Source organism: Accipiter gentilis, chromosome 29 (assembly GCF_929443795.1).
Source record: "Accipiter gentilis chromosome 29, bAccGen1.1, whole genome shotgun sequence".
NCBI lineage: Eukaryota > Metazoa > Chordata > Aves > Accipitriformes > Accipitridae > Astur > Astur gentilis.
In genome coordinates this window covers 18,701,171-18,728,584 of record NC_064908.1, presented here as the reverse complement: position 1 = coordinate 18,728,584, position 27,414 = coordinate 18,701,171, and the positions used below count along the sequence as shown (strand labels likewise).

The 27,414-nt window shown below is 56.0% G+C and overlaps 3 protein-coding genes across 4 annotated transcripts; 2 read left to right on the top strand and 1 right to left on the bottom strand.

Annotated features, from left to right (window-relative positions):
* The first annotated feature begins 7,559 nt into the window (after positions 1 to 7,559).
* Positions 7,560 to 13,010, top strand: LOC126052332 (PHD finger protein 19-like). 2 transcript variants are annotated; one of them, XM_049832884.1, is made up of 13 exons: positions 7,560 to 7,751; positions 8,045 to 8,126; positions 8,241 to 8,336; positions 8,411 to 8,511; positions 8,632 to 8,780; positions 9,136 to 9,231; positions 9,432 to 9,500; positions 10,562 to 10,682; positions 11,722 to 11,789; positions 11,903 to 12,073; positions 12,171 to 12,258; positions 12,560 to 12,645; positions 12,789 to 13,010. In XM_049832884.1, exons 1-13 carry the CDS (start codon positions 7,560 to 7,562, stop codon positions 12,886 to 12,888), a joined length of 1,419 nt encoding a protein of 472 aa, XP_049688841.1. In that variant the 3' UTR covers positions 12,889 to 13,010. The 2 variants fall into 2 exon arrangements, with proteins under 2 accessions (XP_049688841.1, XP_049688839.1); XM_049832882.1 differs by lacking the exon at positions 12,789 to 13,010 and having other exon boundaries at positions 12,171 to 12,632.
* Positions 12,907 to 16,234, top strand: LOC126052382 (PHD finger protein 19-like; the record flags this gene model as incomplete). Its single annotated transcript, XM_049832942.1, has 1 exon — positions 12,907 to 16,234. A coding segment is annotated over one exon (684 nt), but the record flags the coding sequence as incomplete, so codon positions are not given.
* Positions 16,235 to 16,977: 743 nt separating this feature from the next.
* LOC126052333 (protein CutA homolog) lies at positions 16,978 to 26,878 on the bottom strand. The gene is made up of 6 exons (XM_049832885.1): positions 26,750 to 26,878; positions 24,099 to 24,247; positions 20,306 to 20,365; positions 19,010 to 19,055; positions 18,603 to 18,652; positions 16,978 to 18,029 (listed from the first exon to the last, which is right to left on the bottom strand). The coding sequence occupies exons 1-6, from the start codon at positions 26,828 to 26,830 to the stop codon at positions 17,927 to 17,929; spliced, it is 489 nt and encodes a 162-aa protein (XP_049688842.1). The 5' UTR covers positions 26,831 to 26,878; the 3' UTR covers positions 16,978 to 17,926.
* Between the last annotated feature and the right edge of the window lie 536 nt (positions 26,879 to 27,414).

The following is a 27,414-nucleotide window of genomic DNA, read 5'->3' as shown; positions in this document are numbered from 1 at the left end:
TTTTTGTGCAAAATCCTTTTCCACATAGAGCTGTTATTTCTTAATTAAGAGGGTTTTCCTTGTGTGTGAGAGACAGAGAAAGAAGGTGGGGGGAAATGAGTAAAACCGTGTGTGGGTGAGAGCTGGGGAAAGAGAGAAAGTGTGTGGGAGAGATGTGAATATGTGTGTGCGAGAGAGAATATTTATGTGTCTGCATCGAGGGAAGCAGAAATATATGTGTGTGCGTATGTGCGTGTGCAGGTGGAGAGAGTGATCCAGCGGAGAGTGGATGACCTGACGCTTCTGTGCTTTTCTCCAGGGTGATTCCACCAGGAGCAGTTACACTGATTTTCTTCAAATCCTGCGCACAGCCAGGATTTCACTGATGGCAGGAGCCCGGTGTCGCTGCAGGCAGGAGGTCAAATCACACAGAAGCCGCACAAGCTGCAGGGAAGCAGAAGCATCGGCACCAGCCGAATAAATACCCTGGAGAAAGGATGCGGTGCAGCGGAGCTCTGTCCATCCCGGTGTGACCGATACCAGTCTGTGCCTGTCCTGCCCCAGACACGAGAGCAGGGCAGGACGGGGTGAGCTGGGGAACTCGCTCGGCATCTCCCTCGCCGGAGCGTCCTCCTTGGAGGACGGGGCTGACGATGGAAGAAGGGACCCGCTTGGTAAAAATCAATTTAAAAAGTTAATTGGAAGCCCTTTAGTTCCACTTTGCTTTCTAGCCAGAGATTCCCAATGGGGAAATCCTTGAAGTAAAATGGGAGGAAAGCCGCAAGGCTGCAGAGTTTGCAGGACCCTGTGCTCGTTGTCCCGCAGCGCAGGGCTGGGACAGAGGTGCCTCGACCTCTTTGGTATGAAATTGCAGGAGGATCGTCGCATGGAGCCAGCTTTTGGGACGACTTAGGCCTGGATGGCATATGTCCGCAAAGGGAGGAAATTTGTTACCGGCTGTACTCGTGGGGTGGAGAGCTCACCGGTGTAAAACCGTCCCCGGGACGGGACGGGGATGAAGCGTTGCCCGTTTACAGCGGGTAAGAGCCAGCCTCGCGGGAAGCAGAGGCAAGCTGAACTGCCATGAAACTTGTGAAAGTGGCACGTTTAGTGTGGGCTCTGCGTAAGTGATGGAAAGGTCTTGAGGTTGCTCAAGGCTGGAAAAGCATCGGGGCACGCTGGAGCCACAGGCTCAAGCCACGCGACGGAGCCCGTGCGGGAGCATCGTGGGCTGGATGAGCAGGACTGGCTCCCGGGCTCACCTCGGCTCCTGAAGAGCAAAAGCAAAGATTGGGATCCTGCCGTTTCTGCGTTGCAGGCTGGGGTGTGGGTTGGGAACGCCCCACTAGAGGAAAGGGGGAGCAAAATCCCCCAGGGCAAGCGAGGGGCTACCAGAGCCGCCCGTGGGGCCGTGCCCCAGACTCAGGGGTAGCCGGTGGCAGGGGGGGTCCCGGTCTGCGCAGCATCGTGCAGCACAGGCACAGCCCAAATTCCTCTTGAACACTGGTAATTACAGTTGCACTAACAGGCGTTTGCTTTCTGTAGTTCTGTAGCTGGTAGGCAGTGCAAATATCCCCGCGTAAATATAGATCTTCGCTCTCCGTTTTTCACTTTTCCTCAGGAACAAAATGGGCTTTTCTTCCTCCCTTTCTTAATTTCTTTCTTTTCTTTCTTTCTTTCTTCCTTTCTTTTTTCTTGGGGGATATCTTTTCTGAGCTCAGGAACTGCAGACGTGTACATAATGTATCTGTGTCAAAATTATGTAAGGGCTCCATTAATATAAAACTTGCACAGCTGTAAGAACACTTACAAGCTCTTCATGTCTTATGCAATTGCATAAACGCATGCAAAGAAAGTTAAGCTAAAAAAAAAAAAGGATATGGATTAAATTCATGCTAAATAAACAATAAAAAGACACGAAACCCAATGCCTAAATGCTCTTCCTTTTAAAGACACAGCTGGCATAAAACAGCTGAATGTCAGATTTAACTGCTCTGATTCTAATTACAACCATACCTTTGTTCGACTCTGCCCTTTGGTATATCACTTTTCTCTGAAAGGGCTCAAACAAGAGCTAACTCCCCCTGTGCCGCGGCACACGAGGCACCGCCGAGCATTACCGCGTCCATGTGGAATGCATCGAGCCGCGGCGCTTTCCAAACACGGGGCTCCGCTCTGGCTCTGGTGTTCCTGGAACAGGCTCCTGATTTTCATCTCCAAGACTTTCAGCCACAAAACTGTCTTGATAAGGAATCGGATGACACTTATTGGGAAAGAAAATGAAATCGGAGCAATATCGAGAGTTCTCTAATCCAGCAAATCACTTCTGTTGCAGAAATGAGCAGCCAAAGTGAATTTTTTTTGGTCTGGACCAAATCAAATGATGCAGAAAAATCAAAGAGAGTTTTAGTGAGTTAAGTCAGGACCGGTTGCTTCGTGTTTAATGGCTAGGCTGGCAAAGAGTCATAGTGCTTCTGTAGCTACGGTGGTCTAAAATGACCAAGGACAAGGTTTGAAGGGAAATATAGTATATTTTTTTAAAATTGACTAATAAAGCTGAAAAAAACCAGGCAAACTTTTAGGCTTATAAGCCCTTCTTCAGGACAGGAAAAGAACTCGTAACCTTGCACGCAGCCGCTTTGAGCTTAACTTGGTCGTGTTGGTCAGTCAGATGGTCTTAGTGAAAAGGTGGTTGAGACCCGTGGGGCAGAGAGAAGCGTTACCCAGAGAGAGAGAGTTATGTCAATAGCCTCAAGCTACTTTGGTTGTAGCTACTTTTATTGGCGCGGATGTGTCCTATTTTACCAGCTGAATCTCCAGATGGAAATGGCACTCGCGAATTGTTTTGAACAGCGTACAAGAGCCGCGCAGGGTCTCGCAGTCTCTGCGCCGCAGCCCTGCATCGCTCGGCCGTAGGAGGCTCCGGAGCGGCTGCAGCCAGCGCGAGTTGTTTCTGCAGATCCTATCTCCACATCAGGCCTGCAGTTCATAGGCAGCTTCGTGTTTGGGTTTCCATTCAATATTCCTCGGCTTCGGTTTCCAAGACTACAAGCCAACATACAACCCCTCCTCCCACTCCTGTTTTCAAAGAAAGAAAAACACTGTGAAAAGAAGCTACCCGATTTCTGGGCAGTTTTCAAAGCAGAAAGAAAAGCAGCGCCGGGAGCTGCTCACCCCGCAGGCTCTGCCCCGGCCAGGGCTCCCACCGGCCCCCGGCCGGGCTGCTCCGTCCTCGGGCGAGCGGGAAAGCACCTTCCCCACCTTTGCACGTGCAGGGTGCGGGGGAAGGAGGCGAAAAGTTTTTAAGGACAAAATGGGGGTGTCGGAGGAGTTAGCTACCTGGGGCTTCATTCAAATCATTTTGCAAATGGTTTTGTTCGGAAATTCAATAGCAGGGAAGGAGCCGGGCCGACCTGCCCTGGGAGCCCACGCCGGCCCCGCTCCCCGACCGAGGAGGGCGGAGGATGGCCGGCACTCGGCTTTGCACCTTTGCTCGGGGTCTCATTCCTTTCTGTTCGTTTGCTTACAGAATAGTCTGCGTCTAATGACTTGATTTACACGGGGCCTTCCTTGCTTTATCTGGCACAGAGAGCAGGTCAGCATCTTCTGCCGGCTCTGCACGCCGAGGCACCGAGGTCTCTTCAGCTGGGGATGCGAGAGCGGCACAGAAATATTCATGTCGGCACGGGCCTGGGTGGGTGCTCCTTCCCCAGCGGAGCGTGTCAGGCATCGTCCCACCGAGGTCCCTGGAGCCCCACCGGTGCGAAACCAGTCACTCAGCTGTGTCCGACCACTGCGCCTGCTCCAGGGGCAGCCAGGGGCCATGAGCCTTCGCACGGTGCCAAAGAAACGGGGTCACCAGTGGCTCCCCCGACTCCCCAAGGGTGTGTGGGAACAGCCGGGTGGGTGCGCAGAGGATGAAGAGGAGGAGGAAGGCAGCACCCAAGAGCTCACTGCAGCGGGAGCCGAGGCCAGGCTCGATGGGGATGGTGTGGTAGGAGCACCCGCAAAGAAACCAGAGTTAAATGCGATTGCATGGCTTCGGCCGTGTTAGGAAATAGAGGACGCATCTCAAATCCCCCTGTTTTTTTAATTTTGTCTGGGACATTTGTTCCAGGGCGATGTTACTGTGCTCTTTCCATTGGCAGGTGCTGGGTTTGGGGAGCTCTCTCCGTGCCAGAGGGTTTTCGGTAAGGTTATCCCTGCTTACACCCATGATGAACTTGATCCAGCGTTTTACATGTCCCATCATCTGCATTCCCATGGCAAAAACCCAAGATGCTGCAAACATAAAGCATGGCGGCTGGGGAGGAGGGTGTAAGAACGTCCCCGTTGGCTGCTCCACCACGTGGGGACAGGCTGGGACAGGAGCACCGCTCCGCAAGCGCAGCCCACGACTCGCTTTCGGTCAAACCCAGCACCACCAACTGCAGTGAAGTGAGCGACGGTGTTTGTCCAGGGGGAGAGCTATGGTGCAAGAGTTATTTTAATCCCACGGTGACTCACGGCTAACACATCATGACTCACCGCAGAGTTTGGTCGTTTGACTGTTTTGAAGATGCGTCAGGTTCCTTGTGAAGGCAAAGGATGGTGTTTCATGCCGGGGAACAAGCTGCCATTTTTTTTCAGCTGCCTAAACCTCTGCAAACACGGGCCCAGCCAGGTGGGCGTAGGGACAGCACGGCTTGGCATGGCACGGCATGGCACGGCATGGCACGGCATGTTGGGCCCCCGCCCGCCGCCGTCTTCACGTTGCGCTAGGCTTTGCATTACGCACCGAGAACTGCAAAGAGGAGAACGGCCTTACGGTACGCATCGCTCGGGGAACTGCATTTCCCGTCAGGTTCGCGCACGCAGCATCGCTTGCCCGCTGCCAAGGGCCAGTTGCAGTGCAGGGAACGCTCAGACCCCCACGTTTTATGGGAAAGTTTGATTAAAAACAAATTATTTCTAAGGCGACAGGTCTACACAAAAGGTGTTTAAAAGGCGTTTCAGCACTGTGCCATTCATTCCTGATGCCCAAGGGAGCTGCTCGCTGGCAGCGCAAGCGTTTTTGCAGGTGCGCCGTGAACCCCAGCACGGGGGAAGCCACCCCACGGTGCCGCGCGGAGCTCATCGATTACAGGCGATAAAATTCGTATCGACTCTGCTTGCGCTCGGCCCGGACCCTACACCGGGAATCGGCTTCTCTACTGCCTCAGCAGGCCTGAAAACACTTCTTTTTTTGGCAGCACTTTCCAACAAACAGCAAATCCTTGAGATTTCTTCTTGGCACCGAGCGAAGCATTTTTTCAGTGATTGATTTTCTCTGTCGAGATTCAGAGAAAGGCTACCCCCGTTTCTAGGAATCCCGACAAGCACAGGTTGTTCCCTCGCGCGCGGGACAATGCCGCACAGCCGGGGCGCCCCTGCCCGCACCCCATCCTGGGGAGGCCGGGGCTGGGGGGGGGGGGGGGATGCCTCTAGTCCCTCGTGGAGGAACACGGGGGGGGGACACAGTCACTCGTGGGGGGACACAGGCAGGGAGATTCCCTGCGCGTGGCAGAGGGTGACGGCGGGGGTCACCCTTTGATGGGCGCTGGGTGCGCGTCCGGCCCTGGGTGCCCCCCCCTCCCCCCCCCGGGGGGACCCCCAGGTGAGTGGGCGCGAACAGAAGGCGGGTGGGTGGGATGCTGCTGCTGCTGCTGCTTCGCGTGGGGTGCCCCGGCGAGGGGGGGGGGGGGGGGGGCTCTGGGGTGGGACGATACCCACGCCGGGCAGCGGCAGGTACCCCCCGGGGGGTCGTGGAGGACACACACCCACACACACACACACCCACACCCACCCACAGGGCCCCACGGCCCCCGGGGCCGTGCCGAGCGGCTGGGTGCCAGCCCGCCGCGCTCCGAGCCGTGGGAGGCGGCGGAGGCGGCCCCGCGCTAATTGCATAAGCGGGACGTCAATGCCCGCGGGAGGCGCGGGGGGAAGCGCGGGAAGATGGCGCCCCGCGCCCTGCCCCCGCCCCACGCCGCCGCCGCCGCCGCCGCCGCCGTTCCCCGCCGCGGCCCCCGGGCGGGCGGGCGCTGACCCGGCCCGGTGGGCGGCAGAGAGGGCGGCGTGGCTGACCCGGCCCGGCGGTAAGGGCAGCGCCGAGGGGAGAGCGGGGAGTTTGGGGGAGGGGGGGGGGGGGGGGTGGCGAGGAGGAGGAGGAGGAGGAGGAGGAGGAAGGGGGGGGGGGGGGGCAGCCCCGGCGGGGAGCGCCCGGGGCGGCGGGGCCGGGGCCGGGCGGGAGCCGAAAGCGCCTTTGAATGAGCCAATGGCGGCGGGGCCCGGTCGCCGCTCCCGGGGTTCGCCCGCGGTGGCTCCCGCCCGGCAGGTGCCGCCGGAGCCGCTCCCGGGCCCGGACCCGCCGCGGGGGGAGGGAGGGGTCGGCTCCGTGACACCCCCACCACCCCCCCCCCCCCAAAAAAAAAAAAAAAAAGAAAACTGCTTGCCCGTGGGTCCCGCTGCCCGGCGTGGGAGCTCCCACCCGTGACCGCGGGGCTGGGTGGAGGGAGCGGGGGGGGGGGGGGGAAGCGGCGGGAGCGGTGTGTGTGTCCGTCCGTCCGTCCCCGCCGGGCGCTCTCCGGGGAAAGGGGTGGGGGGGGGGGGGGCGCGGAGCCGCCTCCGCTTTCATAATCAATCGCTCCCGACGCGAAAATCCCGCTGGGTGACATGTCGCAGCTCGCTGCGGCGGCTCCTGCCAGCCCCGGTGCCGGAGGAGCTCGCTTTTTTTGTTGGGTTTTGGTTTTGGGGTTTTTTTTTCGGTCGCACCCGGTTTACCGTAAGTTCGATCGCTCCTGCCCGTTCAGGCTGTTCTCGAGAAACGAGAGCGTTATTGATAGCACGATGCGGGCAGCGCTTCCAGCACGGTGAGGTTTTGGGGTCGTGATCGGCGGCGTGAGGTCACGCGTGTCGCTGCGACGGGAGCGGCAAAGCAGGGGGAAAAAGTGACTTTCAGGTCAACTTAGCGACGTCTGTTAAGGATCGCAAGTCCGGCTGCAGGGTGGGGGCTGCCGGCTGAGCACCCTCCGTCCGCCTTGCGCGCTTCAAACCCTCCGGCGGCGAAACTCGGCCGCTCGGTTTCGCTCGCTGCGTGTAGTGCTGCCGCTTCCCCGCTCGTGCAGCCGTCCCGTTGCTTTGGGAGCCCGCGAAACCGCTAGGAAACTGTGAATTAGAAAAGATCCCGTTAAATCTAAAGCTATTATCCCTCACGTGCCCCTTGCCGAGGCTGAGGCCGTGCAGGCCTGTGGCGTGTCCCCGTGCCCCGCGGCGGGGTGGCTCTGTGCTGCGGGAGCCGAGGCAGTTGAGGGGTTAATTCACTCTTGCTGAACGGTAGCAAAGATTGCGGCTGCTCCCTTGGATTTCCCGCAAATGAACCCGGCTCGTCAGCGCTTGCTTTGCGGGTCCTGAGCCCCCGCTGGTGGGGCTGAACCAGCCCCGGGCTCGATGCTCCCCGGCAAAACCCTCCGGGACGCCGTTGCTCGGCCGACGGGCGCGTTGTGTCGCGACGCGAGGGCAGGGCGACGAGCGTGTGCGTCCGTCCCTTCCAGGCTCTGCTGATGGAGACCGCCAAGCTCAACCCCATCATCCGGGATGTCTACGCGGCCGCTGGCCGTGTCCAGCAAGCCCCGGCTGCCGCCTCGGCGCGGAGGGGCAGCGGCTGCCGAGAGCTCATGGTCAAGCTGACGGAGGGGCAGTATGTGCTGTGCCGCTGGACCGACGGGCTCTATTACCTCGGAAAGATCAAAAGGGTAACGTGGGCACCCAAAAGGGTAACGTGGGCACCCAAAAGGGTAGCGTGGGCACCCAACGTGTAGCTAGCCCCATTCCCTGGGTTGGCTCGCGGCTCGGAGGGGTGCTGGCCTGGGCCGCGACATGCCTTTGGTCAGGGGCACCGTTTTGGGTTGACGTCCTGTCCCTGGGGATCACAGCCCAAACCCGACTTCCCACAGCCCCGAGAGGCAGGGCCGCTCACCAGGGAAAACGGGGAAGCGCCGGGAATGGGAGCTGACGCCCGGCGGTTCTTCCCGCTCTCTCCCCGCAGGTGAGCGGCTCCAAGCAGAGCTGCCTCGTCACGTTTGAGGACAACTCCAAGTACTGGGTCCTCTGGAAGGACATCCAGCATGGTGAGTGCTGCCCCGTTCCTCCCTTCCCACCGCCAGGCCGGGGGTTCCTTCCCGGCGCCACGGAGACGTGGCTGCGCCTCGCGCGTTTCCAACTCTGCCGTACCCGTCCCGCAGCCGGCGTCCCCGGGGAGGAACCCAAGTGCAACGTCTGCCTGGGAAAGACGTCGGGCCCCATGAACGAAATCCTCATCTGCGGGAAGTGCGGGCTGGGTGAGTGCGGGCGCGTCACCCTGAGGGCGAGGGTCCGGCCGGACCGGTGGCGCTGACGCCGAGCCCTCCCGCAGGTTATCACCAGCAGTGCCACGTCCCGGTGGCGAGCGGCGGCGAGGGTCCGCTGGGAACGCCGTGGTTCTGCCGCCGCTGCATATTCGCCCTGGCCGTGCGGGTGAGTGGGGCTGCCCGGGACCGTCGGCTCCGCGTGCCGCCCGCCCTCGGTGCAGCGGTGCAGAATGCGGCCCGCCGGGCGGCTGTGTTGACCCCCACTCTGTCCTGCTCGCTCCCGCAGAAGGGGGGGGCCCTGAAGAAGGGAGCCATCGCCAAGACGCTGCAAGCCGTCAAGATGGTGCTGTCCTACAACCCCGACCTGCTGGAGTGGGACTCCCCACACCGGACCAACCAACAGCAGTGCTACTGCTACTGCGGGGGCCCCGGCGAGTAAGCCCCCTGCCTGCGGGCCGGGAGGGTCGTTGCGTTTGGTTTTGTGGGGAAAAAACGTTGGCAAAAGGAAGATGGGATCGGGGTGGGGGTTTTTTGCCCCCGAGAGAGAAGTCCCTAGCTTGCAGGGGACTGCTCTGGGGCCAGTGGCTTTGCTGCCTGTGCTGCCTCTGCCATCGGGGTCTCCGCTTGTTCCCGGAGGCACCGCTTGCACCCACCTCTGTGGTGGCAGAAAATACGAGTTAGGGCCAGACTTTCTGGTCCCCCTGGCCAGGGGGTCCGTGCCTGGGAGGGGGCCGGGGCAGTGGTTGCCACGTGCTGCCCTCGCCATCGCCCACCTCCTCTCCCTCCCCAGGTGGTACCTGAAGATGCTGCAGTGCTACCGCTGCCGGCAGTGGTTCCACGAAGCCTGCACCCAGTGCCTCAACGACCCCATGATGTTCGGAGACCGGTACGTCCCTTCCGGACTTTGCTGGGTGGGTGCTGGATGTTGGAGCTGCTCGTGCACGGATGCATTCCCAGGCTGTATCTCCCCGATCCCGATGCCGCAGAGCCCCGCTCCTCCCGGCCGTGCTGTCGCTGTTGGCACCTGGAGCACTGTCCTCACCCCGACCCCCATCCCCAGCGCTCTCCCTCCCTGCTGTTTTCCAGGTTCTATGTGTTTTTCTGCTCCGTATGCAACCAGGGACCTGAATACATCAAGCGCCTGCCCTTGAGATGGTAAGAAATGGCCCCAGCTCCTTTGGAACGTGCCGGGGTGGCCTTAGGGCACCGGGCTGGCCGGTGTTGGGTGCTGCCGAGCCCTCGCCCTGGGGCCAGCCCCGGAGCTGGCTTTCAGCGGCATGAGTTCATGGAGCGTGTCCCGCTCATCCCAGCCCGGCCCTGAGCTGGGGCCTTTGCTCGGCTGCGGGTCCCGGGTGTGCAGCTTCTCCTGCCCAGCCCCACGGTGCTGTTTCCCAGGGAAGCTGTTTCTCAATAAGCCCCAAACCTACTGTTTGTCCAGGAGCCAAGGCACAAATTTGCCAGAAGATAAGTGCAAAAAGCTATCAGGTGGCAAGTTGTCAAATTCTGTGATTAAATACAAGTGTACAAGTGGTACTTTCTAGCGTACCTTGATGGTCTAAAAGTATATGAACTGTGCCAGCAGCCCAGCTTTTCCCTGCTGTTCCCCTTGTGCTTGTCTGCGGTGCTGGTGCTAACGCGCTGCTGGGACGCGGCTGCCTCGGGGATGTTGCACTGAGCAGCACAGCAGGCTGGAAGAAGAATAAGGGAAATCCTGCACGATGTGGTGCTTGGCTTTCATTTTCAGAGATGCAAGTGTAAAATCCCACAGGATAGATTTGGTTGTTAAAATAGACAGTCTGTTTTCATGTGAACAAGAGCCATCCTGCTCCCGTACTTAACTGCAGCAAGAGCACACGGCTGGGGCTTATTAAAAAGCTGGAAAACTGGGCATTCGTCCTGGGAGCAGCATGTCCTCCAGCTCCTGGGCTCAGGGGTCTTGGTTTTTGGTGTTCCCCCCAGCTGTGGGCAGCGTCCCACCCCTCTCCAAAGCTCAGGGGATGCTGTCCTGGCTGCAGCATCCCGTGGGATGTGTCTGGGCCAGGGTCGCTACCCCCGTGGAGTATGGGACTGGTCCCAGCTTCCAGCGAGAAGGTTTTGGGAGGGTCGTGCTGGGCGCTGTGCTCAAGCAGCGCTGGCGGAGCAGAGCGTCGTGGTGGGTACCGTCTTGCTGGGGAGAGGGTGGGCTGCTGACCCTCTCGCCCCCTTTGCTCCCGCAGGGTGGATGTCGTCCATCTCGCCCTCTACAACCTGGGCGTACAGAGCAAGAAGAAGTACTTCGACTTTGAGGAGATCTTGGCCTTCGTGAACCACCACTGGGACCCGCTGCAGCTCGGGAAGGTAAAAACGCGCAGCCCGGGGTCAGGCTGGAGAGCAGCCGCGGGGAGGGAGAGGTGCTGCCAGGGACGTAAGTCACGGCCGGCTGTCCCCGAAAGCTCGGCTGGGAGGGACTGGACCCTCCTTTCCTGTGGCAGCCGAGCCCCTGAGGCTGGGGCAGGTTGGCCGGCGAAGGGCAGTGCTCGTGGTGAAATGGTGGGGCAGCGAGTTCTGCCCCTTGTTTGGGTTGGCTTCCCCTCAGCGGCCGCCAACCTCGAGGCGTGTTTGCATCTTGCTTGTTGGGAAAGGGTCGGAGCTTTGGGAGTGCCCGCTCACCGTGGCCCAAGCCGGCTGCTCCTCAGCCGGTCTCCGGCAGGGAAGGAGCTTTAAAACACCTGCCCAGTATCTCTGGGGGTTTGCACCCACTGGGAACACACGACAGTTCACCCACCCCGGGGCCGGTGTCGGAGCAGGGTGTCCCCATCGGGCAGCATCGGAGGATGCTGCTCCCGGAGCCAGGAGGCAGCGCCGAGCCCTGGGCAGAGCCGACGGATCTTTCCTGGGGCTGGGGCGCAGCTGGGACAGGCAGAGGGTGAATGGTGGAAAGGGATGTGCCCGCGTGTTGGCAGTGCCACCGCGCCAGCAGCCCCACGCCAACGAGCTTGGGCATCTCTGCAAAACCCCTGGTTCGTGCAGTGCTCGGCACGGGCGGCTCCTGCTCGGAATTAGCTTAATCGCCTTCCTCTGCGCTGGGATTTCCCTTTGTTCGGGTGTCATACCTGGCAAGTTTCCCGGTCGGAACTAGAGCTGGGAGAAGTGCTAAAACCCAGGCATGTTGGAAACCTGTCACCGCGTCGGGACGGATCGGTTCCCTGCAGACGCCTCCCTCCCCTGCACCGAGGGCAGGCGATGCCAAACCCGGGTGGCTCTGGGCTTTGGCTTCCCTCGCTCCCTGACCTTGGGCAGGAGCCGAAACCCGGAGTTCGAGTTCCCCCGTCTGTTTAGTTTTTGCATAACCGCAGCGGGCGCCGAGCCCTGCCTCACCTCCGCTGTCTCTCCGCAGCTGACGGGCACCCCAATCTCTGAGCGTGGCCCCCACCTCCTCAATGCACTCAACAGCTATAAAAGCAGGTGAGCCCCCGGGCACGGTGGGGCGAGGGATGGGGACAGGACGGGATGCGGGATGCTCCTGTGGCCCCCCCCTGCCCCCGGCTAAGGGCTGTTTCCTCCCCTCTGCCACCCAGGTTTCTGTGTGGGAAAGAAATAAAAAAGAAGAAATGCATCTTTCGCCTGCGGATCCGCGTCCCACCGAACCCCCCCAGCAAGGTGCTGCCAGAGAAAGCCCCCGGCGTGGGCGAGAGCGGCTCCTGCGAGCTGAAGAAGAGGGGAAAAAGCAAATATGTCCATAAAGACAGGTGAGTGGCCAAATTTGCCCGGGCACCCCCCCGCAGCACCCCGTGCCTGCACTCCCCTGGGGCGACCCGGCAGCCTCACCCCCTCCTTGCTTTGCAGCCTGCTGCCGCGGCAGCTCCAGCAGCAGAAGCGGCGAGCGGCACGGCGCAAGAGGGCCAAATTCCTGCTGGAGGACGCCATTCCCAGCGTGAGTCCTTCACCCCCTCCTCTGCGCGACCATCCCGGGATTTGGCAGCCGAGTGGGACACCCCCACACCCCTGCACCCCCGGTCCCATCCCTGGGGCTCCCCGCGAGGTTCCCCCGCTCCCGCGGGCAGGGAGAGCCCCCGTCCCTCGCCCTGGGGTTTGCAAATGTTCTGTGCCAAGCCCGCTTCCCAGGGGCCGTGGGAAGGAGCGCGGTGGTGCCTGGGCAGAGGGTGACGATGCCGGGGCCGCGGGCAGCACCGCTCCGCTCGGCAGTGACGAGTGAGCTTGTTTTCGCGGCGCAGAGCGACTTCACCTCCGCCTGGAGCACCAACCACCACCTGGCCAGCATCTTTGACTTCACACTGGATGAAATTCAGAGCCTGAAAAGGTCCGTGTGGCCGGCCCCGGGGGTGCGGGTGGCGAGGGAGGGAGGTTTAAACACTCAAGTGCAAAGGCAGGGCTGGGGAGGCGGTGGGGGGCCGCGGTGCTCCTCGCGCCGGGCTGGGGCCGATGCTGCATCCCGTCCCCCAGTGCCAGCTCGGGACAGACGTTCCTGTCGGACGTGGACTCCACAGATGCCGCCAGCACCTCGGGCTCGGCCACCACGAGCCTCTCCTACGAGTCCAGGTGAGGCCTCTGCCCCCTCGCCCCCGTCCAAAGAGGGGACCCGGTGGCACGGCCAGGGGGGCGAGGGGCTGCCCCTCTCCCCCTGCAGCACTCTTGTGTCCTGGCACAGGGATGTCCCGCATCAGGGAGCCTTTCCTCCCTGCCTCCCAAAACAGGCTGGTGGTCCCAAAGCGGCGCTGCCTCTCTGGGTGTGCAGGGTCGGAGCCGTCCGTCCTTGCTGGGCTCGCCCGAATTCCCAGTGTGCTCCCTCCAGGCTCAGCAGGCGCAGCCAGCGTGGTGGTGGTGGTGGTGGTGGTGGTGGGGCACCTTTTGGGTGCTGCCCTCACCCCTCGTCTGTCCCCTCCCTCGCAGCCAGAGGACCGTGGGCAGCCGCAAGCGCAAGCTGGCAGCTCCTGCCTACGCCTCGGCGGGGGCGAAGAGGAGAGGTGGGGACACGACGGGTGGGCGCCCAGCCGGGGGCACCCCCGAGGGCAGCGAGGCAGCCTGCGGCCCCGACCGCCCGGACGACGGCATCGACAGACACACTTTCGAGAGCATCAGCGAGGACGACTCCTCGCTTTCCCACCTCAAGTCCTCCATCAGCAGCTACTTCGGGGCGGCGGGCAGGCTGGTCTGCGGCGAGAAGTACCAGGTGCTGGCGCGGCGGGTGACGCTGGAGGGGAAGGTGCAGTACCTGGTGGAGTGGGAAGGCACGACCCCTTACTGAGTCCCGCCAGCCCCTAAACCTCTCCCGGAGCCAAACCAGAGGAGATCGGGATGACGGGGAAACCCTCGCTGTGAAGTAGAGGAAGGGACGCTGGCCTGCGGGGAGGGCTGGGACCCCTCTGTGCTGGGGGTCCCGGCCGGGGCCGGCTCCCCGGGAACCGTCACGGATGGAGGCAGTGCCGGAGCTGGTGCCGTCAGCGGTGCTGCCTGGGGGTGAAACCCGCAGCCTTGCCGCTGTATTTTTTATTATTTTTTTTACTTTAACAATTGTTATTTTAATGGCCATGTATATGCAAAGAGCGTGGCCCAGCTGCGCTTTCCTGATGGAGCCTTTGGCCGAGCCCGAGGCACCGTCGCGGTGGTGGTAAGAGCAGCGAGGGGGTCTGGCCTTTCCAGAAGGGTCCCCCCGGCATGGCTGGGCACCCCTTGGGGAAGCCCCTTTGGAGGGCACCCCACAACCTGCTCGCGGAGACGGATGTCGTGCCGGTGCCCGGCACACCCTGACTTATCCCCACGTCCAAGCCTTACAGAGCAGACTCGAGGAGGTCCTGCTGCTAAAGCAAAAAGCACCTCCCTCACCCGTGCTTTCACAGCCCGTCCTTGCGCCCATAGGAAACTGTGGGCAACTCTCGCCAGAGCCAGTATATGGGGTTTTCCTCCTCTTCATAAATCCATTCATTAAAGGAATGTGGTTTATTTTAAATGAGAGGAAAATGCCGCGTAAACAGCCCAAATGCAGCCAGCTTTCGTGGCCGTGGGGCAGACGTACGTGGTTGCTCTCGTCCCGCAACCTGGACTGCGTGTGACGCACCAGCTTTGTTTCCCTGTTCTGACAATCATGGTCTTGGAAGAGATCGGCCAAAAGATACGCCTTTGCCTTAAAACCACCACGGGCATTTCACAGACTGGAGCCCGAGGCCTTTGTTCCCACAGGAATCTTCATCCTCAATGTGCCAAACGAGCAGACAAACCAAAAAGGCCGAAGAGGACGGCGGGAGCACGGGGAGGGGGCTGTACTGGGGTCCCCGTGGCCATCCCTGTGGCCTCGTGGCTGTGCCTTGCTGGAGAGTGGCTGCGCTTTGTTACTGGTGTAGTGTCGATGTTAGTGAACACGTGGGGTTGGTTTGTCTGCAGAAGAGAAGGAGCAGCCTCCTCCTTTAACTAAAGCAATACTGCCAGCTTGTTCAGGAGCAAAGCGGTTGTCTTTTTAAAAAAAATTCTACTATCATCAGACATATTTGTTAGATTTTTTTTCTAAGAGAGAGAGATATATATTTTTAATGTCGTCCTCCTTGTCTCTCCCCCATCGCCACTGTGGCTGTCCCATGGGGACTGAGGGTGGGCGATGCTGGGGGGCTGCGTGGTCCTGCTCTGTCAGCACTCCCTGTCCTATAGCCCCATCGTTGTTCGTACACGTGCTTGCGGGATCTGCCGACCAGAGGGTGAATTGAAAAGGTTGTTTTATGGAAAAACTCCTTGGGAAAAATTCATCAGTGTAATCGGCATGAGGGAGCAGGTGATGTTTGCAAACCAGAGGCCAAAGTGTGGTCCTTAAAAATGAACTTTGGCTTCAGCTACTGCTAAAGTAATGTAGTGGGACACCCATGAAGGGGGAGTTTGCCAGATGTTTTAATTCAACTAGCAGGCACTGGGTCTTTGTGCAGCTGTGAGGTGACAGTGCTGGTGACAATGCCTTGTGTGGGGCCGTGGTGCAGAGCAGCAGCTTCTCTGCAGCCCCGGGACGTGCCCATGGGCTTTGGGCCAGGTGTGAGCTGCTTCAGTGCCCATACTAGGAGCCTGAATATTTGGCTTGACAGGCAAAAGCATTTTAACTCCTTTCTGACGAGTTGCCTGGTGTTGTGCTCACTGGAGAAGCTGTTGGCCCCTTGTGCGGGGCAAGGTCTGGGAGACAAGGCTCCGTCCAGCTGCAACCATAAGATGGTTTGAGCCGAGCAGGGTCAGATGTGCCTTGGGGAGAGGTGCTTCGCACTCTGAGGATCTGCATTTTGGCTCATCCGGAGGGGAGCATCTCCGGAGGCACCCTGTCCTTTTGGGAGACGTGCTGCCAGGACCCCCCATCCCTGGCAGGGAGGGCTGCAGCTCCTGCAGCCAGCTGGGTCGCTCCCCATCCTTGCCTTTGCTTTGTCACCAAAGGATCGCTTAAAGTATTGCCCTTTCATGAGTGCCTGCAGAGCCCTTGTTACTGTCCGAGTTGCTGCCTAGGGGGCCGGGGGCTGCCGAGAGCCATGCCAGGGCCAAGCGGGGTTCTTCCCGCGGGATGTGCCAATGGACGTTGCACTCATGGGAGCACCCACAACACGTGGCCCTGGTTCCTCTCCTCTCCCTCTCTGTTCCCTTTCCTTTCCTCCTGGCATCTTGCTGAGAATTGAATGTGGAGCCTTTAAAAATATTTTTGTTGCAGAGTATATTTTGCATTAGCTGTCATAGATATTATAATGACTCTGTGCACCTTCTAAAGATTTATGAGTTCAGGTTGCTGCTTGTAATAACCAACTCTCATTATACCCAAGTTGTAATTAATATGTCTGATGTACAATTAAAAAGTCTTTTTTTTTTAACATCACTGGGTCTTTGTGGTCTCAGGATTATTGAGTTTGGGCACTGGGGGTCAGTGTGTGCAGCGGGCAGATGCCCGGTGTCTGCTACGACGCAGCTGATGCTGCTGGGTCACGTTCCATGCCAGGGTGAGATGTGCCCTCGGCCGGAGAGATGCTGCTGTGAAGCACAAGAACGGCAGAAGGATGCAAAGGGGCAAGTGTGGGCGCAGCCTGGCGGGGTGCGGGGACAGGGACACCCCTTGCAGCAATGGGGTCTGTAGAGAGGGGCTGCCCTCACTCACAGTCCTACTGACTGGTGAGGTCTCAAATGGCCCCCATCCACTTAATCTTAGCCTAAAACTTGCACATCGCACAACGTAGCCCTGGCAGGGCTAAACAAAACTTAGCTTTGGGAGCGGTGCAGATCCTGGCCTGGGAGTGCTGGTGCTTGCTTCACGTGCTTTGTTCCTTTTTGCCAGGCAAGGTGTCTGGCTGGTTCCCTGTTTCTCTGGATTTAGCACTGAAAAGTTTCCTGCTCTCAGAGCTCAGACCATTTTCCTTCGTGTTTTCTCTTTCCTGCATCTACGAGCCTTCCCTGCGCTACCTCTGATGGCTGATGGGGCCACACGAGCCTGCGGGCACAGCTCAATGCCTGTAAAACACCCTGTACCACTTCTCCATGAGCCTGAGACGAGCAGGTGGGAGCCAGTGGAGCATCCGTCAGCACTGAGCTGGAGAGAATCTGCAAACTCATGATGGGCCCTTGCTGCTGCCCAGCTCACTGTGGACGCTGTGCCTGTTAACTGTGACAACATGTGAGCCTACCCAGGTAAGAAACACTCCTGTTTATTCCCTTCCCAGTCACATAAATAACTCAATATTGTTCCATAAGTTATGCCCCATTAAACTATTAACATGAGCATCTTTTTACAAGGTTAAACTTGGCCCAGGTAGAAAGCCACTGTTCAGGCGTGGGTAGGGGATGCAGAGCTGGGGCGATGCCCTGCAGCCGGGGATGCCCTGGTCCTGCTGGCATTTGGTTTCCCTGAACTGGCAGTGGATGTTGCCCAGCTCAGCCCGGCTCTCCCCGGCTTGGCAGGTAGCGGAGGGTCAGTGCGTTGCTGCTTGTGGTTCCTGGTAAACGCTTGCAGTGTCTGCTCAAGTTTGCTGTTTCCTTGGATTTTTTGAGACTTGAACCAGCACATTGCATGACAGCAGGAGAGGGTGTGAGCCGGTGCATCTTGGGGTGCCCGGCCACATCCTGATGCTGCCAGGTTGGGGAAGTAGGAAGCAGAACGGTGCAGGATGCTGCGACAGCCGCTGTGGGGGAGCAGGGGGGCCAGGCAGGGTTTCAGGCACTGGCTGCGGGGATGTACGGCACTGGAGGGGCTGTTGGGGGCTGCCAGGCCATGGCTACCAGCTGGCATTTGCTGCTGGTGGCCTGAGACAGCCCCCAAATGCTGCAGTGTCCTGATGATCTCTGTGGATCCTCATCCGCAATGCTACAACAGCCCTTGGTTCACGTGGGCCTTCCCCACTTCAGCCTGTGCTGCCTCTGAGCTGCTTGGTGCTCCCTGGAGCACAGGTTCAGTCCAAGGAGGGGATGTTTCGAGTGCAAACGAAATTCCCAATCCCAAGCTTCTGTGTTATAGCAAGCCCGTGAAGATACAAACTGCCTCCCTGTGCGTGTGTGACTCCTGCCGGCACAGTGAGACCAGTGTGGCTCAGCAAATTTCACCCAGTCTTCCCCAAAAGCAAGGTGCTTTCTGCACTTTTCAGTTAGTCCCGTGGGACACTTTCCTCTATCCATTTGAGGTAGAGAGGGTTTCCTTGGTCAATAGGCAGGCTGATGATTTCAGGAATTTCGAAGGGATGGATGGATCTAAAGTGGAAACAGACGCAGAGGAACAGTGTCACTGACAGCCCCTCAACAGAACAGACCCTCTCCCACTCGCAGGCGCAGGAAGCAGAGGTCTCCGCTCCCAGCCGTGTGCGCCAGCCCTGCCCCGTGCTCTCCACTGACTTCAAAGCACCCACATCTTCTTTTTGCCACGTGAGAATTTTGCTTTGACTTTGGGGTTTACCACAGCCAGCAGCTGACTGCCAGGGGCCCTGGCCCAAAGCTGCCTGTGCTCACCACTCAGTGCTTGGGAAATGCAGGAAATCCTGCCAGGAGGCAGCCAGGGAATAATCCGTGTTAGGAGAAGGAGAATCCCTCCTTGTACCCAGTACAGAAGGGCTGGCTGAAGCCCAACAGTTGATATTCCTGCCAACATTTTCTTTTTTTGCCAATGCCATCTCTGGGTTTTTCTGGCTCACAAGGTACATCAGGAGCACTTAAACCCCCACCCTGGATGGGAAGGGACTCAAGGAACCTGACTCCCAAAGCCTGAGCATGAGATGGCAGCCTACCTTGGGTAGGAAACCCACTGCTCCCACGGAGCCAGAGCCTCACCTGACGTAGTTGGACAATTCGCCTATTTTGGATGTCCTTGTTTTCACTAACTGTGGAGAGTAAAAAACAAAACAAAACAAAAACCAAGGGAGAAGTAGAGGGGACAGAGCAATCCTGCATGCGCAGTTCCACTGCACCCATCCAGCATGGCCGCGGTCAGTGGTGCGATGGGAGCCCTTCCTGGGCTCTTCCCTGGGGGATGTTCCCTGTGGTGGCAGGATGAGGGGCTGAGCCAGGCTGCCGCCCCCAGACACCACTGCCATGCCTGCAGGGGGTGCTCGGGGTCCCTGGGTACTGTCCCAAATCTTGGGCAGGTTGGTGTCACCCTTCCCAAACCACCCTGCAACCCCTTTTGGCTGGGGCTGTCTGGGATGAGGATTTTCATGACATGGGGAATTGTCGCTTACCAGCAGTATTTCAGTGGATTCTTCCAGTTCCCCTTTCCAGAAATACCTGGATTTAAAAGAAAAGAAGCATCAGCAAGCACAGCTCTGGGTGCAGCCATGTCAATCCCCTTTTTGGGGGGGATAGTTTCCCTGCTTGGTGCTTTCTGCACGTGGCTGTTCCTTTACAACGTGGTGCTCAGGAATCATTACTGTCCTCAAAAGTCTGCTGTGCATGCGACTGTGCGCCCTGGATTTACAGACTAGAACGGCAGGGCAAAGGACCTGGGACTGGGACGGCCATGGCGGGGGGGGGGGCTGTGTGGTGGTGGCCCTGCTCCAAGCAGCGGCTGGGAGATGGTGCCTGCAGGGACTGCGGCATGGCTGCAGCTGGGAGGCTGAGCGTGGCAGCATCACGCTTTTTTCCTCTTTCCCTGCAGGAGAGGAGATGTACTTCTTGTGAGTCAGATATGACCTTTCAAAACATTTATGTTGACAGAAGGCCATCGTGATTTCATCTGCACGCTGGGTTGCTGTGCGAGGAGGCGTTCAGAGGCGTCGCGGTGTCCCCTGAGCGGGACATCGAGGAGAAACCAGCTGAAGCAGGCAGGGCTGTGCATAAGCAACTCGGCTCCGGCCATTGCAGCTCATAGGGAACGAAGCATAAGGGGAAGAAGGATATTACTGGGTTTGCCCTATTTCAGTAGCCTCAGCTGAGCTATGGGAGAGCCTGGGGGGGGTGCCCTGTGAGGAACCCCTCCTGTGGGGAGGCTGCGATGTGGGGACCTGCTCCCCTCTTCTAGCAGGGCTAGGCCAGGGTGCTTCTATGAGCAAATGGCTGTTTTGGGGCTTTGTTCATTAACCCCTCTAGCAAGTGCAATCGCTTTGCATGGATGGCTGAGGATACCTGCAGAGCATGGCTGGTTGTATTTCAAGGTCAAAGATACTGTTCTTCCTTGCTGCTTAATACTGTAAAGGCCTTTTCTGCTCCCTATCTTAGCTTCTTTTTAGATCCGCTAAAAACAGGCGCCATGGCCTCAGAACCATAAATCACCTTGCTCTTTGCTAGACCTCTGTGTAGCCAAGTAACCAAGAAATAAATGGTCCCCACTGGCAGTTGGAGCATCTGCACTCCTTAATAAGCTTAGCGCACTTTGCAGGTGTGAGGATCGTCTCTACCATCTGCAACAACAAACAGACCCAGCAGCCTTCTGGAAACTGCCTCCTCTTCCTGGGACCGTGGGGTATCCATCTCCTCCTTCACCCCCCTGGGGAGCCTGGGTTTGCCTCCTCTGTTGGGGAATATTCAGCCCAACTTACAAGGCCGAGCTCTTCGGTAGGATGTTCACGTAGGCAGCCAGCTTCTTATCCATGATGGCCCTGGGTGAGACAGGAAAAGGGGAGTTAGAGCCTGCCCCCAGCTCGCTGCGGCTCAGTGCTCGCCCCCAGCCACAGGGACATTCCCTCGTGCTACCCCTGACTGCCAGCAGCAGCTTTGACCTTGCAGATGTGGGATTTGGGGTTAATTATTACCCTGAGAAAACAGAGGCAAAGGTGACCTCCAGCTGGAGGTGCTTCAGCTCAAGTCCTCTTGGCATGGCTCTGGGACCCTCCCCAACATCCCTCCCTGCTGAGCAGGAAGGTTGGGTGCTGCTCCTGGCCTGTAGCAGCACACAGGACCTCTGCCTCGCATGGTGCGAGGACCCTGCCCACCATCAGCCCTGGGCCCATCTCGCTGCGGGGACACCAGGGCAGGGCCTGAGCCACGGGACCGTGAGAACTGGGGCTGGGACGGATGCAAAGGGCTTTGTGTCCCAGTCATGTATTTACGCTGTCAAACTGTGCCACTTACTCGCATAGCAGACTAAATGTGGATCTTGTTAAATTAACAACATCAAGGTTTTTCTACCCAAAACGTCCTAGAAATCTGAAGCCCAAATAAATTCCTTCCCTCTGGCTGCCTCCTTTAGTTGTGGGCTGATTTGTTATTGCAGAGCTACTTGGGTCTGCCAACAGAAGTGATATTTAAGTGATTAAAGAGCACTGAAGCAATCTCAGGGTGGATTTTTAGAACTAGGTCAAATGTTGTGTCTTCTGACCACAGCAATGTCTGGGCCCTTCTCACGGAGATGGCGGCCCCGTCCCTCTTGCAGGCTGCTCTGTTAAAGGATCTGCACTGGTGACTTCACCTTTGGTTTTAACACTGGCCTCACCAGTGGGACTACTTTGTACCAAGTGCTTTGACAATGCAAACATTTAACTTCTAGATGACCTTGAACTGCAGGAGTTACTGGATCTTGGATGGCTCAATTCAACAACCGGCAAAAATTAACTCTTAGTATAGTAAAGAATGAAACCCATTCCAATTAACTACTACTCCAATTCAAAATACCCTCCAGAATGCTTTTGGCTCAGAGCAAGTTAAAAATTTATTATCCTTACATCCAGGGTATGATACAGCCTGGAGGTCACTACAAAACAAGCTATAAGAAACTCTTAGCTTTCAGAAAGACAACATTATGAACTGTAAAAATATGACAGACTTAGTTGCTGGCTGCCGTGCTCCTGGAGACGAGCAGAAGGAGCACAAGAGGTGCCTGCCCCCATGGCTGTGACCTGAAGATACCCTGGCCAAGGTGCTAATGTGGAACTGCATCATGCCTTGCAACCTGGCCTCTGACCCATGAGGAAAGCTGGGCTCTTGTCTGAATGTGCATAAGCTCCTTTGCACGTCTTCGTTATCAGCCTTGCTTTCTCTCTTTGTTTGTAGAGGTTTCTACCTTGCAACTATGAGCACAAGGCAAAGGTGCCCTTGTGGGGCTGCACAGGCTCTGCTGCAGGACAGGGAGGAATTGGGAGCAGCCCGGGCGCTGGGAGGAAAGCAGCCCTTCCAGATGATCCTACAGCATCTTGCCACTCCAGCAGTGCACTGGAGAACCAGTGCATGGACCCAGCTAACTTGTGGGATGGGGTTTAATGTTGAAGCACAGCAAGGAGACGGACTTCTCTCTGCCGATGGCTCAGAGGGACCATGGCCTGAGAGGCCAGCCATCCGAGGAGGCTCCGGGTTGTTTGCTCTCACCATGTGTAGCCAGTTCTAGGCATTTAATGCTTGTAGAGCATCTTGAGTTAATCTGTAGACCGACAAACTGCAGCAGCATGAGCGGAGATATCCCCGCTGCGTTTGTCATGTCAAACACATGGCACAAATCATTTTGTTTTTGCTGCCTGCAACTTCCAAGTCACTTTAGTGCAGGAATCTTTTGATTTGGGTGAGTACCTTCTAATTGCTTTTGCTCTGTTCCACTAAACTGTGATCCTAACTGAGATCCTGAACTTTGTTCTAGCAAGCTGAGCGGAAACAAGCGGCCACCATGGGAACGGGAAACATTCTAAGAAGCTGAACGTGATCTGTGGAAAATGTCTGCATAATACATGATATCTTTGGGCTGGGTACTTAATGTGTGTTTCTTTGTCCCTGCCTCACAGTAGGCTCTGAATTGAGACAGATGAAATATTAATAAGCAGAAAAGCAAAGAAAGTGATATGCACGAATCTAAGGTGGAACCAGAGGCTGACAGGCTCCTTGGGCATTAGATAAGTTATGTGAGGTGTAGTGGCCACACCATCCAGCCCAAAGGGGTCAACTTCTTACAGCAGGCACAGGGTAGAGGCTAGATCTCCTGTGTGGACTCAGGGGTTTCTTCTGAGGATTTTAAATTAATAGTAATCCAGATAAACTGAGTTAGAACTGATGCAACAAACAAGCCAGATGCTGAATTCTACCTGCAGCTAATCTGCTTTCACAAACCTTGAACTCCTTTTCCTTAAAGCCAGTGGAAAATTTCCTTGCACACTGATCCATTAGAGTGAGCGCTCCACTGAGCAATGTCAAGGAAGAATAAACATGACAGCACAGGAAAAAAGTATGTGGGAAAATGAGTGTAGAAGCCCTGTGTCATCCTCTACAACCACAGCTCATTCATCCAAATTCCAGAACAAAGGAATAATTACTCCACCAGTAAAACACCAAAGTACGTATATCTATCTTAGCAATGGGGAGTGATTTATTTCCTCTCCCTTCCCTGCAAGATAAAGAACAAAGAGTGGAAAACATTTGCAAAGCTGTTAAGATTAAGCATTTTCAGGAACTGAGGCTCTTTTCACCAGCCATGTACAGTTACTCCTTTTTTCAGAAGACATCAAGCAGTGCAGATATTATTCTATTTGAATTTCTTAATACAGTTGCAGTATTTAAGGTGACACAAAATCCCTTTCAGTAGCCTGTCAGTTCCTGAACGACTGTTCAGGAACACTTTACAGAAGACGGAGAGTTTTTGGCAAGCGGCAGGGTAGCAGGGAAAACAGCGCAAGAGGTGTTGCAGGAAACTTAATGGTCCATCATAAACATTTCCCCAGTCAACACAGTTTCAGTACTTTGAACAAACCATCTATTGAGTCACAGACTGACAGATGTGTGAAAAAAACCTCTGCATGCAAAATACATGCAAAGTATCTCATACATTAAAAGAGAAATAAAAAATAAAAAATCAAGGTAAAGCTCTCATTCCCTGAAGTTTGCCTGGTGAGCAGAGTGCAGGCTTCCAGGTGGTACCTCACAAGTGCTTATTCCGTGTTTGCTGTGGGCCACTTTTGTCTTTTACTTATTTTCACAGCAGTGTACTGTGCTTTGTCCCTCTCCATAAACACCTCTCCTGGAAATTGTTATCTGTGTTGTTCTAGAGAAAAAGAAAGACTGTGGCAGATCAGAGGGCATGAGGCTGGGGCTTAACCCATCTGAGGACCCAGAGATTTAGGGCCATGGCTTTAAAATGGGTCTTGAAAACAAAAGGCAGTGGAATGAATTGAGAATTGGCTTGATGTTACCGTGGCATTGACTTCAGAGGCAATTGTCAGCTTTCTTTTAGAAAGCACAGCTCTTTGTAAGTGAATATGTGATCCAGAGAGAGAGAAAGAGAGTGTAAGAGAGAAGGAGCACCATTCAGGTAGAAATGCAAGTACAGATCCTCTCGAGGGACAAGGAAAAGCTTTATTCCACAAGAAGCCGCTTTTGAACAATTCGAGCAGACAAGCAGGGGAAGCATCTCTATACCTTGCAATATCCTTGGCAATTTGCTCGTTGAGACAGTTGATGAAGGCAATGGAGTGGGTCCCAGAGATGTAGCTGCCAGTGATGGCAGAGTGCAGCTGAAGAGCGAGACTCCTCAGCACCGGGTACATCAGCAAAGACAGAGTCACCACCTAAAATGCAAAACGTTATGAATGGTGGTGTTAGGTGAAATACTGCATTTTGTAAAACTAAGTGTTTACAATAGCTGCGGCTCAAGGGAAGTCTCCAGTTTTCTTTCAACATTACAGTAATGCTAGTTGTAATTTAAGTGAAAACTTGCTCATAGGGAGATTCTTTCCCCTCCAATGGGGCCAATCTAGTACTGTGCCAAGTGCTCAGGGCAGGAAAAGGTCAGTTTTTGAGGTTGTATCAGCCCAGAGATGCCCAGACCTCTGTTGCGGGAGGTCACACCCCAGACTGATGGGTGTTACAGACCCCACCACACAGCCTCAGCAGCCAGGACTGGTTTTCTGAAGAAGGATAAGGAGGTAAGTCACTGATTCTCTCTGTTAAAATACATTTCTATTGCAAAAAGGAGCAAGAAGGGAACCACCAGGCGTGGCTCCCACACCAAGCACATCTTTCCTGCTGAGGACACATCCTGCAGCCATCGTTTAGCTGTGTGCCCAGGGTGAGGCATGACCACCCCTCCGGAAAACGGTGGGGATGGGACCCTCTGCCTCCCCAGGATTGTGGAAAGGAGGAGAGCAGTATGTCAGGTAGGGGTAGGGATCTAGCTATGGGAAACAGATTTGGGCTGGAGCCTAATGTGGGAGCAGAGCCCCAGGAAGCCTGGGGTAGTACAGTCTGCACCAGGACCTGGAGAGCTTTGGTTCTGCCCTGTCAGCCCAGGACAATTAGTGCCTTCTGCTGATAGATGTTGTGCAGCCCACCCAGGCTATGATACAGACTTACACAGCAGGCAAGGGAGGGTAAGACTTAAATGCAGGTTTTGAGTTCATCTTAATTATCTGATACTAATAGCACAGTGAAATTGGATCCTTTTGGGAACAGAAATCCTAATGGATGTAGCCCAGGTCTGTAGGGCTGTCTCTGTCTGACTGGGCTGCAGAAAACAGTAATGCTCTTTCCGTGGACTGGCAGTGCAGTGGCAACAAGTTGGTTTTGCTGTACATAGATGCTATTCCTGGCAAGCCCCTTAGCTGCTCTTTGTGCTCACATGCTATAAACACAGTCACATTAAAAAATATAATTATCTCAGCGGGGACGTTGCTGGAATAGCAAGGTTAATTTGGTGTGCTGAGTAATAGCTGAAGGATGGTGCCTGTACCCGGGGCTGCAGCGCTCACTGTCTCTGCACAGCTGCTCTTCTCTTTGTCTTTTGTCTTGTTTTTGAAACAAACAGCATCTGGCCCTTATTCAACTACAGTGATAAAAAAATGCTTATAAGACTAAGAATATATTCCTTCCCCCCTCCTCCCCCCCCCTTATTTCCACCCTCCTTTGTCCTCTGAAAAAGCTCCCATTACAGGGCCAATGTCAGAGGGTTCTTTTTTTTTAAAAAGATTGAATTAAAAAAACATCTCTTGTCACCACAAAGACAGGAGCTCCTTTCCGTTTGGAAAATTACTGATGTGCTATATTGGTTGTCTCCTCTTTTCCAATCCACTTGAGGAAATATTCTTTGTTACCACAAGGTTTCTCATAATAATTTTTAGAGCTTCTTTTGTGCTCTTTTTTCTGCTAAGCCATTTAACAAATATTATGCAACAAATCCCAGAAGCTACTCAGATAGTTACAAGCCAAACAGAGATATGCTGGTGTATCTATTTTTCCAGATTAGAATGTAATCATGCTCCCTGCTCAGGAAAAAAAAATCCAACCTGTTCAGCACCGCGATCATTAATCTTCCTGGAAGATGTATGTGCATGTGATGAGGAAATCCCCATGAACATTTTTGACTGAATATTAGTACAAGAGTGACCACTCTCTTGTTTTTTGGGGTGTTTCCCCCCCTTTTTTTTCCTGAAAAGAAAGATAAAAGTCCCCTCTTTTTTCCAGAATAATTGTATTTGGCAAGGGATTGTGCAAGAGTGAAGGAGTGAAACTTCAGGATTCCTACCTGATAAACCAAGCAAACTCATGACTGCCAAAATTTTGAAGTGAACAAAACTGAAAAAACCTGCTGTGAGATTTTAAGTATTTCACTGAAAAGCACTGACCAGCAAAATGATAGTTGAGTTTAGACAGACTAAGATTTCTGCAAGATTTGTTTTGGATTTGGTGAACTAAAAACAGCTTTAGGGTTTAAAATACCACGTTAGGACTTTTTGCCTAGTTTTGATAAGGTTCTGTACAAAAAAAACCCAAACAAAACCCAAACCAAACACAACTTGTGGCAATCTTGAGTATGCTGTGAGCTTCCTCAGTGCAAGTGGAAAAAAACTCCTAAGATTTGCTTTTCTCTCTGCAGAGACTGAGAGTACATTCCTGCTGCATGATCATCTTTTTTTTTTTTTCTTTTTTCCCAGAGGTTCCCTTATAAAGGTATAGGCAGGGGCATCTCCACGGTTGCTTCGGTTGGCATACAGCGCGCTCCCCGGCGGGTCACCCGCGTCCCCCCATCCCAAGCACGGAGCCAGCCCTGGCAGCGCCGGAGGGCTCCCACTTACCAGCAGCAAGGTGCCACGGCCTGGCCGGGGACAGCCCTGGGCCGCGGGCAGCAGCGGGCAGCGCTGGCTCAGCCACTCCATCTCCCCGGCCGGCCGAGAGGCTGCGTCCCCTCCGTCCCTCCACCTGCTCTGCCCTGAGCTGGGAAGGCTGCCTGGGAAGGCTGCCCGCAATGAGCACTAACTCCTCCTCCTCTTCCTCCCCAGCTGCCTGGGAAGGCTGGTACCCGCCTGCCCGCCCCAGCGTTGGGCTGAGGCGTGGGCCCGTGGGCCAGCGTGGCGTCCCCGCGGGCCCTCCCCTGCCACCCCGAGCCCTGGCACCCAGCCTCTCTGACCTGCTGCCTGACCTGCGCAGCCGGGTGGGCAGATGCCAGGGCCCAGCACCCCCAGAAGTGGGGTCAAAGCCGCAGCAGGGACAATCAAATATACCCTAGAAGTATCGGTGCTATTATCAACACTTTCTGCGCCAACGTCTGCTGGAGGAATCTCTCCCTCCCGTCTAAGCACTGGGGTGCGCTGGGGTGCCGAGACACTTGCTGATGCCATTTAGCAATTCTGCTTTAATTTTACCACCTATAAAATAGGTATTTTCTCAGATTTAATGTTGCTGGGGCTCTGCACTATTTGGGTAGAAACTACTAGGAAGCTGCTAAGTCCCGTTGCGTTGT